General features: G+C 31.8%; 1 protein-coding gene across 1 annotated transcript; it reads right to left on the bottom strand.

The window, feature by feature from the left end:
* LOC109327432 (protein PPLZ02-like) lies at nucleotides 6,934-8,261 on the bottom strand. The gene is made up of 2 exons (XM_019560574.1): nucleotides 8,141-8,261; nucleotides 6,934-7,932 (listed from the first exon to the last, which is right to left on the bottom strand). Exons 1-2 carry the CDS (start codon nucleotides 8,221-8,223, stop codon nucleotides 7,431-7,433), a joined length of 585 nt encoding a protein of 194 aa, XP_019416119.1. The 5' UTR covers nucleotides 8,224-8,261; the 3' UTR covers nucleotides 6,934-7,430.

The following is a 13,270-nucleotide window of genomic DNA, read 5'->3' as shown; positions in this document are numbered from 1 at the left end:
ACTAACTAACTAATTAGAAGAATAAACCCACGTGATTAAAAGAAATTAATCACGTTTCCACGTTTGCTTGGAACACAAGAAATGGATTCTGCCTGCACCAGTGGTGCTGCTGTTTTAGTCATGGTGCCACTTGGCTCGGTCAGGCTCTTGCTAGGTGCCTTGGCACTTGGCTTGGTCAGACTCGTGCTGATGCTCAGGCTCGTGCTGCTGGTGCTTGGCACGGTCAGACTCGTGCTAGTTGGCACGGTCAGACTCGTGCTAATGCTCCTGTCTCGGTCAAGCTGGTGTGCCTTGGCACTTGGCTCAGTCAGGCTGGTGTGCCTTGGCACTAATGCTCGGTCAGGCTCATGCACCTTGGCACTGATGCTGGCCTGACCATGCTCATGTGCATACTTGGCTTGTTGCTTGATTTTGTCTTCATGGTCAGTGAGATCACCAATGTTGCTTAATAGATACTCGTCCCTTTCTTCTACCATTAGTCTCTATTAGCCTTGAACGAGAACTACGGTTTTTAAATTTTAGCCGTTAAATTACAACAACATAAAAATCTCTGCACGGAAAAACCTAAAACTCATTACCCACGGTGGCTCTCTCTCAACCACCGAAACTAAAAAACGTGACAGACACATGTTTACCTATGAGAAACAGTCTTAGGTTAACATTCGGAACATATCTTCTAATCTGTTATGTTAAGTTTAGCTCAATTGTAAAAATGATAGAAAAATATGGTCGATGCAACTACAATTACAATAGTTTTGTCTTTGTGGACACATCTAAAACCACCATAATACTGGCACAATTCCTCAGCTAAGTTGTGGATTGCGAATTCTTCGATAATGAATTATGAATTGAAGAAGTAACATGAGTGAACTATTAATCTTGAGATTAAAGCTTGTTTGTTTACTAAATAAATGGTTAGAGTATATGTTAGAGAGGGCCTATAATATGCCTAAATATGTAAACGACAACAAAGTAAAAGGACAATTTATCAAAGAAAACGACAAGCAGGGATCAACTTAAAACGGCAGGTATCGAGAGCACGTGGAGAATGACGTTAGCTAAGGAATATAATTGTCATAACTCACGACCATGTTTGTGTGTAGCTATTACCTAAACTTTTGATTATGATCATCCTATGTCTATTGCATATGTATGTATGCGTGCAGTGAGTTTGTTGGGGGATTCGTTTGTTGCTTTACCTTGTTTTATAGAAAATACGTGTAATAAAAGAGTGTAAAATTCAGCTATTATTTGATCCCCGAATTATAAATCTCTTTGCGGTCTCACAACTCTCTGACTTTACCTGTGAGCTCATTCATCCATCCACTTAATCAATATATGCTACCTAAGATGAGTACGTCCTAGTGCATGTATTGCATTGATTTTTATTTCTTATACCTTGGTTTAGGAGATCACAAATCTCATTCAGTACTTGTATATTGCCTCAGGGGTTAGAAGCAAAAATATGATTGGAAAAATACTTGTTGGATTTATTTAAGGATTTTATGTATATGGTCACATTATGAAGGGATCTTGTTCTGGGGTTTTGCTTGTAATTGCTTGTCAATAAAAGCATGTTATTAGATTTCTCCACTGGAATTCAGGCAGAGTGATATAATGGGCTTTAACTTTCTCTTTCTCTGGGCCTAATGGGGTAAAGCTGGGTGGATCTGATTTAAATCTAAGTGTTGACTGCTCCTGGTGCATATGTGAAGCTTAGACCTAAAAACCAAAGACATATACCTGGAACAATGATCACATATCTAAAGTCAATCATATTCTACCAAGTAATATAAATAAATATTTTTTATTTTTATGACTTTTCTTTTTAATTATGTGATATTTTTTAACTCTACACCAATCGAATACAAGAAAGGGGAAAGGATCTTCATTCATACTTACCACCCAAAAACATGTCACTTACCCATCAGGAGTTGGCCACTTGTATACCGTTCCATTACATTTGATGTTGTTGGTATATTCAAGTAAAAACACAATAGTTATGAGAGTGCAAGGGGAAGAATTTATAAGTTACTAATCATATAACTATTTTAAGTTTTGGTTCAAAATGTGATTCTTATTTGTGTCTCTTCACTTTTCTTAATTATATCCAATAATAATAGGATTATCTATTAGTTGGAAGCTACAATTATAGTCATATTCAATACATGTATTGTATAAAATCAAAAGGTTAGTGTTTGATTTCCGGTAATAACCAGAAGAACCTCAAACAAATTAGTTTTTTTTTGCTAATAAAATAAAAGGAAATCCTAGATTAAAAAAACATATATCTTATTATCTTTTTGGGTGCAAAATGCATCTGAGTTTAGAGTTGCACACTTGTACGTATATTTCTTTTTTGGTTGTCTTATGATAAATGTTACTCTGTTTTATTACTTAATGAGTATGTTTGGTTTTACCTATCAATGACTATATATTTAATGGGTTGTTTTTGTGTAATTATAACTACCTCTAGACTAAAACCTTAAATCTTCAAAGAACTCAGAGTCATGTTGTCCAAGGCAATATTTAATGGGTTGTTGTCGTCGTTGCATTGTTATTATTTTGCTTAGAGTGATTCCAGAGCTCATTTAGGTCTTTCACTCACAGACACATTCACATGATAGTAATGTATATGTTTACATAATATTATTATAGCCATATATATCATGCTCAGTAACTGCGGCAGAGAACAAATACAGAGTATATATGTAATGAATAGCAGCAATTAATTATTCAGAGTTGTATTTGATATATGGTCTTAGAAGTAAGAACATGGTAAAATATACATAATAATAAAAAAGTATGAGAGCATCCATGAGTCACACTACAAATTCATCTCAACCAATATTTACTTCATCAACAACTTCAAAAGTTTTTTGAATGAACATCAAAATTCATTTAACACTTTTATATTTTACACACATTTCCCTTAAAATGGGTGTTAGGATATGGGGAAATTGGAAAAAATAGTGCATATGATGTGGCCCCACCCAAGGTGATTTTGTTTGTTTGGTCAGGTTAAGAGAAGGGACGGTGGTGTAGGAGGAGCATGTGGATGAAAGTGTGCACATGCACTAAGCCACGTGAAGTGATGGGGAAGGACAAGTTGCGGAGATTTGAGACATGTCTTGTATCACTCAACCTAAACCAAATGTCATGGTATACTCAAGTTTATCATGGTGCACTGCTTGTCCTTGTTTGCTGTAAACTAACATATATATAATCTTCACACTTCTACTCAACTAATTAAAACAAACTTCTTATGCTCTTAAACTGCTTCTTTAAACTTCAAAGTATTTCGGCTTTTAGATAGAGTAGGCTACCCATCTTTTTTCTTTCTATTTGCCTTTTGGGGTTATAGTCCAAAACTACGAGTTGAGATCCTCTACATTAATGGAAATGCAAGCACATCCAAAACAAGAAAAAAATGTAACATATTTGATTTCTATCCTTAAGTTATAAGGATCCTAACTCCAAAACTACTTGTTTAAAGTACTCTATCATTGTGTTTTTTGATGTTAAATTTATTTTTACTTAATTAACATAATTAAAATTCAAGACATTATTAACTATGTATTTATTCCACGAATAAGTTAAAAAAAATTACTTCACATCTTAATCATTCATTTTACAAAAATATAATAGTTCAGATACTCTCACTCTTTCAAATTATGTGAATTATTAGATTTTCATAAAATAAATGACTACATAGACTATATTTTTTAATTTATTTGTTTGTGGATCCTCTCTCATAATTAAAATGGCCTGTATCATTTTTTATCTTTATTTATACATAATAAAAGTAAGTCAAAAATTTGGGAGATATCAACTTCTATCTCAAAATAATTAAGAGAAAAAATACATCCACATAAAATATAAGAGTTTCGTATACTTACCGTAGATCATTCACTATTCACATTTATTTATTATTAACTTTTCTAAAAACATAATACAAATAAATGATTTATGATATATCGACCATATATAAATCTTGGGAGGGGATTCACATATTCCAAATTTCCAAGAGTAAGTAGAAAAAACTTACTCCATGTCCTAACCATTAATTTTATGAGAAATTTAATAGTTTAGATGTATTCATTAATTCAAACTATTGAATTTCTCAAGAATAAATAACTAGTATGTAAAGTAAGTTTTTTCCACTTACTTTTCGAGAAGATATTAAATATTAATAAACTATACTGTAAATGTGTAACATTATTCAAGAAAATATTATTCAAGAAAAGACCTTTTGCCACATGAAAATTATCTAGTACTAATTTGTTGGGGTTTTTAAGGGAAAACAGGGTATGAGGACATGCATGATTGTCCTCACTTAGCATTAATTTCAACCATGATTTTATATATACTATGATTGGTTTTGACCACTTTTTTTTTGTTGTTGTAAAGAATATCCACCTTTGACTCCTTCACCTACTTTTCTTTTGTCACTGATCACATTGTTTCTAACTCTGGAATGCCTTGTAATGAAATTTTGTACCATTACATGAAACTGAGAGAGCCTTTTCTCAGAAGGTGTTTTCTACCACTTGACATGAGAGTTGCTGCAACTTGTAATATATTTTCTGAAAGAAGTACTTTATCTGTTATGCTGTTAAGTATCAATCTAGAAATAAAGATCTGATTAACCAGATGTGTGAGAGAGATAACACCAAGTGCCTAGCTTTAACTTTTGAAATGTATATATACACTATATATTAGGATTGGTTTATTTTGTGTTTAACATGACTTATAGAAAGTTCCTCAAAAACCCTTTTAAAAATGATTACTTTACTCTAAAGAAGTGTTAAAAACATGCTAAGAAACAGTTAATGTTGAAGATGGTACTAATTTCATGAATTGGGTGTTACAGGAAATAAGCTAAAAGGACAATACCAGATTTTTTATTCACAATAAATCTGATACTATTTATAGAACGAGCATATTCAATTGTGAGGGTAAGTTTTCTATATTCACTCTCATCTAAGTTCTAACTTCACTTCTCTAAGATAGAAAATGCACTTCAGTTATATTCAATAACAGAGTACACACAAATATTGCAATAATGATGACAAGTCAAAGTGGCAAAGTAAGTCTAATTCGAGCCATAAATTCATCTACCAACATAATAGATGAAGATATTCCATAAAACATTTTACCTTTTATTCTTTCTCTTTTAGATATGTGATAGGGGGAGTAAATTTGACCCAGTTTAGTAATTGTTGGGCAATGTGGAGGGCCAGGTGAACCTTAAAGTGTTCTAGGTCACAAGATTCAAACGGTTAATGATGGAAAACTCACTAAGATGCCATGATTTAACCAACTTTGCTGATTCAAAAGTAGAACAAAATAATGAGACTATATAGCTTTATTATTTGATGGTTGTGGGGAACAAAATCAATTCGAAAACAGGTCAATAATCATGAAGTTTCATTGATAGAGATGGAACACCAAAAGACACAAACCGCAACATGAAATTAATCTCAAATTTATGCTTTGTCAATGTCATTATAGTCCTAAACCACCAAACTCTTTCAAGTTAAGTTATATGGGTAAAAAAGACCACCCCATTATTGGAAAATAATTCTCTTCACTGTGGGAAGAGTTAAATTGTTGTTTTTACATTTATATTGAAAGGTAAAAATATTATATAATTATGTTGTAGGTGATGTATTTGATTAAGTAAGTGTTACACATTATCTCACAATTGCAACAAATAACTATTACTACAATGTTGCATAACTTTATTAAACATTTTGGCTTTCTAACCAATAGAAATAAAGCATGGTTGTTGTAATTCTTAGTCTATGCAACCATGGTGAATTTAGTGCAGAGCATTGTAGCTGTTAATTTAAGTACTTCCCAGAATAATTTCCTTTGCTGGATTAGTCATTAGTGGAGCAGCAAAAATATGTCAGGAAGCGTGAGAATTAAAGAGGAATGATTTTGGTGAAAAAAGAGAGATTCAAAGATGACCCTTTGGGATAGAAATGGACCCATGTATAAATCATTAGAACATCCACTCAATCTTATTCAGTGTCCATTCTCCTTAAAAGCAACAATGCCTTACAAAGAAACCAGCCAAGTAAAAAAGAAATTCTATATTTTTTCCAAAATTCATAACTACACTGCAAAAATAACTAATTTTACTATGTTCCAATGTCACAAACATATCACTTATGGTAAGAATTAATATTTTATACATAGGTTAGATCCTCCATGACAAGGAAAATACTTCTTACATAATATTATTTTAAAGAGCGCATCTCCATGAATCTAAATTAGGTGACAGAGTAAGAGATAAAATTAATAATTACAAAATGATAAAAATATAAAGAAATGAAATGATGTTATCTTTTAACTAAGTATTGCTTTGATGGCAATTAATGCTATACCTCATTGCAAATGCACTATCTCCCTATTCCTTCCGAAAAAATATTTCCCTATCAAAACATTTAGTAGCTAGAACTAGAATAATTGTTTTTATTTTCTTTTTTGCTACATACTACATAGAGTAATGCTTTTTATTGGGAACGACACTTTTTAGGAGCACAATCATACATCGCGAAAGAGATTAATTCATTAGCTATATGGTAAGAGATACTATTTGTAGTACCAAAAATAAAACCAAATTGAAAACTTTCGAATGATATTGATTACTGATTGGTTCATGAGCATAGATTTCAGAATAACAAAAGAAAATATAAAAGGGATTTTAAAGAGAAATGTCAGATTCTTCATTCAAGCCGTCAATTAATGTCATCTATTTATACCACTATAGCATTCCACAGTAATATAAGTATTTTTTTTTTAATAAAATTGATGGCTATGATGGAAAGTAAGTAAAGATAGACTTTTATTATATTTATACACTTTTATATCTTTTTCAAATGCTTGTGTCAGAATTAAGAGCAATATCAGTGGCATGGCATGTAAAAGGAACTATACAATCTTTGAAATAAAGGGTTCAAGCCAATTGTCTAAAAAGCTGTGCCTTTTGACAAATTCTGCTTACATTTCAGACAATATATTGATTCTACCACTAGAGAAACACATGCAAATTGCAAAGGTCAAGATCTTAGAATAAAGAGCCATGAAACATAAAATTCACAGACCATAACATGACTGGATATACATAGAGAATTTTCTAATTAGTCACTTAGAAGATATATATATATATATATCTAGGACCTCATAAACTAATGCACTAAAAAGAAACTTGGATATTGTTGAGAAAATTGAGTTAAATTAGCACAATAAGAATGCTAAGCAGGAGTTTTATATATGTGTCCGCAACTGCAATTTAGGCCATTGAACTCGCAACTGCATCATAACCACAATTGCGCTCGATTTATCATATTTCGCCAGAATTATGGTAAAGTCGATTTCAATGATCCCAACACTGTAATCTTGATTTAAAACCTTATGCATCAAACAGCCTGAGATGGAAAAACAGAGCACAGTTCAATAGAGCCATAATGAAGCAACTCTTGTATCATTTGCTCTATATGATCTTCTTCAAGAGGCTTGAACTGCTGAGAACTTTCAACTTTAACCTTCTTGTAAACCCAATTCCCTTCTGTTTCTTGTTCCTCTTGTTCTCTCTTCGATGGCAACGACATTGCATCAGTTTCACTCCCTTTCATAGGTAATAAGTTGCTTGTGGAAATGACATTATTTGGTGAAGCCGTAACGCTTCGAGGCTCTGGCAATGGTGATGCCATGGTCATTTGAAGAGAAGCCATATAGCACCTGTGAAGTTTAGCAGTTAAAGTTGCTGATAGAACCTTAGAAGATGATGATTGCGGCGCGTTCGGATTGTAAGGGAAGTTTGTTCTTGCCCTTGTACCGCACATTAGCCTTGCTGCTTCATCATATGCTCTAGCTGCATCTTCAGCAGTTTCAAAAGTACCAAGCCATATCCTAGTTTTCCTGCACATTTTATTTTTTTCATTTAGTACATTGAACTAAAGATTCTAATAACAAAGGAATAATTGCATTATCCTAAACTAGCAATTAATCCATGTCAAATAAATTGTTAGCAGTAGATGTTATTTTCTTTAAATATGTGTTAACCATTATCTTATCCTAAAATTTAGTTACCCCTTATATAGAAGTGAAAAATATGGTGTGCACTTACAATATAGGATGTCGAATTTCGGATACCCAAGAGCCCCAATGCCTTTGTCGGACGCCTCGATAACGCTGTTGTGGTCTGGCCATGTTATGGGGGAAAAGCTAAGGAATTCTTTTTTCAGAAAGTGTGAGTGATTTTTTTTAGTGATAGAGAGTTGTGGTACCAATTGGGGGAGAAGTAAGAGGGATGAAGGGGTTTTTGTAGTTGAGTTTGTGTTCCATAGTATGCTACCTTTTCTAAACAATCTGGCACCCAATTTAAGCACCAAGGGGTCCTACAAGGGAATTTTGAGGTCTAACCTTCTTTTTCTTTACCTATCAGCTATTACTTGGCTGTATTGCAAATTTTCAAGCCATGATTATATTTGTTAACAATACTATGCATTGAACATGGATCACCTGTTCCAAAGTTTGTCTCAATTCTTTGTCTACACCAATTAAAAATTGACACATAAATAAGTAGAAATTTTTTAAATACAAAATACTATATTTTTATATTAATTGTTTAAAACTGATTAGACTAGGACAAGGTTTGGGACAAAGGATTTGCATCCATTTTACTTTAGTACCCTATTTTTTTTCTCCAAGAAAAAACCAAAGTTTAATATTGCAACTATAGATTCTCCTCATGTGAGTATTGATCAGTAGGGAGCAAGTTGTAGATAATGACTGTTTTGTACTCCTCTCTGGTTTGAAGTTTGAACTACAAGATCTTTGAACATATCATTCTCAAATATAAAGCACCAACCAAATGCTATAATGAAAAGAAAATTTAGATGCAATCAATTGGAGCTTGTCAATTTTTTATCAGATGATATCACATTTTAGAGATTTATAGCAATCACATGTTGCAATTATCAGTAGCTCCACAAAGCAAACATCACTAAATACTGTTAATCACTGCATTTTCAGATTTTCTGGATCAATATGTTTGGGATCAGTGTATAGTTTTATAATTGGGTCAATCCCAAGTTGGGAATCAATGATTCTTGGACCACCATAATTACCTTAACATATCAAATCATTTTAGAAACTAAGCATATAATTAATAGTCTAGCTTCTAGTCATGGAGAAAATGTATCGGTAATTGGGACATGTTATATAAACAATTATGTGCAGCTTTTATTAAGGATATTGTAGAAGTGCAATTCTAAGAGTACTATTACATACATTATTCTAACACTATTCTTCAAATATTGTGGCAACTATATATAGAAATCCCTCTCATTAATTATCTTATTCATGACTTAATCTTTAAGAACAATTTGTTAATTAGGAGTTAGTATGCTTATTTATATATCATTAGAAAGGTAGATCCCTTATGTGATTGGCAACAAATTAATTTTGTTAGTGCCATTCACTGTATTGAAGAACTAATTATTTTTGGCTCCCATCCCATCTATAATAACTTCCATGTGCAAAACCACTAACGAGGAAAAAAACCACATTTGAATAAATCATGATTGGTCCATTCTGAAAAGACTAAAGACTGAATTCTTATGTCTGTGCCACGTGTGACCAACCAAATAAGGAGTGAATTTCTTTCATACCACAATTTCTTTATCTATATATATATCAAGCCAATAAAATTATGCAAACTGACAGCAGTTATTACTTTTTTTTTATGAATAAAGATTCTCTCCATTAATGGAGAGATAAGTACATGTTTTTACACTTGTTTTTAGTGGTAAAAGTACAATTTTATTATATTTAAAAGGATAAAAGTGTCATTAGAAATTTCATTTCCCTTTGTTTTTTTTGAAGCACTTGCCTCTCCAATAATAGGGAAGATTCTAATTCCTTTTTTATAGAGGATCAAAAACTTTATTATCATAATTTTATTAATTGATATGATTTTATTGACTTGGTATAGAGATAAATAAATAATGGTATAGAAGATGGTGGTTTCTATTTTCTTATTGATGAAGAATCTATTTAGCTTAGTTAAAAAAAATTGGCTTACCTAAGGAGATAGAAAGTTAAAACTGTTCCACTTTCCAGTTTTTTTTGTGTACACTTTTGCTTTTTGTTTCTATCTAAGTTGAAAGAAAAGAAGAACAATAACAGTGAGTAACAAAGAAAGATGGGAAAAAAGAATAGAAGGGAGACAAAAGAACAAGTAGCATGTATGCCATGGATTGAAAGATTTGTTACTTTATAAATATCTCTATCTATGTCTTACTATCTTTCTTGTTCATTTTTTATTTGTATCTTTCTTGAAGGGAAGATTATTATTTTTTTGGGTTACAGCTAACATCAATTTGATATGCACAAAAGGTCAAGAAAGTGATATAAATATAAACTTGTTAGGTCCCTACCATACATACGCGTGAAATGGGTCCCATAACATGGGTGATGAGAGCAAAAACAGTGTTTATCTACTTGATTAATTTGTATTCTACTTATTTCTCTCCATAAAACCTAAACCTTCCATGGTTTGTTTCCCTCACATGCCAACAACATACATGTATAATCCATTGAATTTAACTATAAAAACAAAGGGTCAGCTGCGTGACTTTAGGATTAGCACATAACGTGGCAATTTCTCTATTAACATTGTAATAATAAGTTGAAAAATATATGTCTCTTTCTCTGTTTTGAGTCCTAAGTTGAATACACACATGCATGCACATATACAGTATTCATGTGTATCATTTGTCTTTTCTTTGATTTGTTTGTATTTTTTGTTAGGTCCCTTTTTGTAAATGAATATGTCATAGAGAACGTTTACCTGTAAACCGCCCTGAAATTCTTTTCTTGTACCTGAAGCAAAATCATGTTTTCATTTGTAACTACTGGCATATATTATCTACAATGAAGTAGATGGAATAGGGATCAGCTATCCCACTTTTTGTGTCTCATTGTGTCCCAATCCAATGGAAATTTGACACATACTTGAAAAGAAAATTAAGAAAAATATAAAATAATATTTTTATATGATTTGGTGAGATATCATTGGCTTGAGACATTGTGACAGAAAGTTTTTGGGAGGGAGGATCTTCGTTGAGGTTGACCCAACTAGTTTATAAATCATGCCTATAACTTTAGTGAAACAATTTTCATTTTTGAAGTGTATAGCTGGAAATGAGATTTACAAATTGTTATGTGCTGAGTCTTTTGACCATATACTACTCTAGAACGTCTCATGTCAACTTAGTAAAAAAAATACGCGTCTCATTAAGTTCTTCCAAAGAAAAGATACATCCCTCAAACACTAAAAATTAAACTAAATTTGTAAAACTCAATCTTTCAGAGGAACTCAAATTTACATTGTGTGGTGGTCTGGTGGAGTCAGGGTCATTTTATCTTTGAGAGACTTGGCTATTTTTACTTCGGTGGGCCAAATTAGATATGCCCCAAACCATTTGTCGTCCAATAAAATTTTGACATTTATTACAAAAATTTGAATAATGAAAAATAAAATTAAAGTTATATGTGAATTATATATTAGTGTCAAAATTTTATTGGATAAAACATATTTGATGACATACTTTTGAAACATGTAATTTTCATTCCACATTGATAGTACTAATTAAGGTTGGCAATGAACCGAACCAATTCGGTATTCGTTCGAAACTCGATTCGTTATTTAGCTCGATAAACTTGGTTCATGAAACAAATGAGCTGAACTTGAGCTAGAAATTGAGTTCGTTAAATAAATGAGCCGAACTTGAGTTGAATATAGTTCGACTCGTTTGGTTCACGAGTTGACTCGATATATATATATATATATAAACTAATTTTTAAATTTATTATGATCCTTACATTATTTTTTATATTTATTGTTATTATATATATATATATATATATCTTTTTTGAAGTATTTTTTTCAAAATTTAATTAGTTATTTGAGTTATTTAAATGAACCATTTGAACTGAACCGAACAGTTCGCGAACTTTAACCGAGTCAAACTCGAGCTAAAATAATAACTCGTATCGAACTCGAGTCGAGTTTCGAGCTGAGCCAATCTTTATCGAGCTGAACCGAGCTGAACTCTGGTTCGACTCAGTTCGGCTCGTTTCCAGTCCTAGTACTAATCTATGAATATGGATCATTTATCTCAAAAAAATATTGTCTCTTTATCCCTAGTCAATTAAACTTCATAAAATAAAATAAAAATATTACTTTATGTTTTTATGTTTTTTTTAATTAAATGACTCTTTTTTATAGGGCAGGGACACAACGTAGAACAAGGACATGTGATCGTCCTTCTTAATCTACCATTTATCAAGATGAGGTTTAACTCTTTTTGTATGCGCTTCAAAGTTTTTGTAAAACCAATAGTGGGAGACTAATTTACTTTAAAGCATAAAAATCACGGAATGACTTTAGATCTCAATCAAATCTTTTAACTCTTTTTCATGCATACTACATGTATCAAACAACTCACATCACTCACAAGGAATAAAACTTAATGGTCAAGGAAATATATTTCATGTTGATAAACTTAATGACTTGAATAAGATTGATTTCAGTGCGATGATACATGTGGGAAATCCAAAAAAAAATTATTATACATAAGGATATACAGTAGTATAACTGTAAGCTTTTCAACAATGAATCTTGACGCTGTTTTGATGCTAAGCAAGTATAGAAATGAAGGGTGAGCCGTGAGTTTCAGTTAAGATTGATGTGTTCTTTTCTTAAGAATTCCCTAGCAAGGTTTTAAAAATTCCCTACTTTAATTAAGATTCGTTTGGAGAGAGGGAAATGGAACGTAATTCTTTTTTTATATATAAATAGTGGAATGTAATTCTTATTCACCCTGTTTTGGAAGGACTTGGGGTGGGGACTAAAAGTGTTAAAAGACTAAATTTTTATCCCCACAAAAGTTAGTCAAGATTAAAGATGAAGCATATTTAATGTTAAGAGTGGTTATGTTTATTATTTTATGTAGTCAAATTAAAGTGATCTAATTTATGTAAGGTATATGGTTATAGATATAATTGTCATGAAAATTATCGTGTAGATACCTAAAGTCTTATTTTTATTTTATGATGGGCAAAATTAGAATAAGAAATCAAGTAGCATCACTCTTCATGGAAGGATATGCAATGAAGAGTTATGATCCCCTATTGTAGACAATCTTAAGAGACAAATAACATAAGATACAAATTCACTCTCTTCATCCCA

Source organism: Lupinus angustifolius, chromosome LG15 (genome assembly GCF_001865875.1).
Source record: "Lupinus angustifolius cultivar Tanjil chromosome LG15, LupAngTanjil_v1.0, whole genome shotgun sequence".
NCBI classification, from domain to species: Eukaryota; Viridiplantae; Streptophyta; class Magnoliopsida; order Fabales; family Fabaceae; genus Lupinus; species Lupinus angustifolius.
Note: the sequence above shows the minus strand (reverse complement) of the source record. Positions and strands in the feature narration are given on the sequence as shown.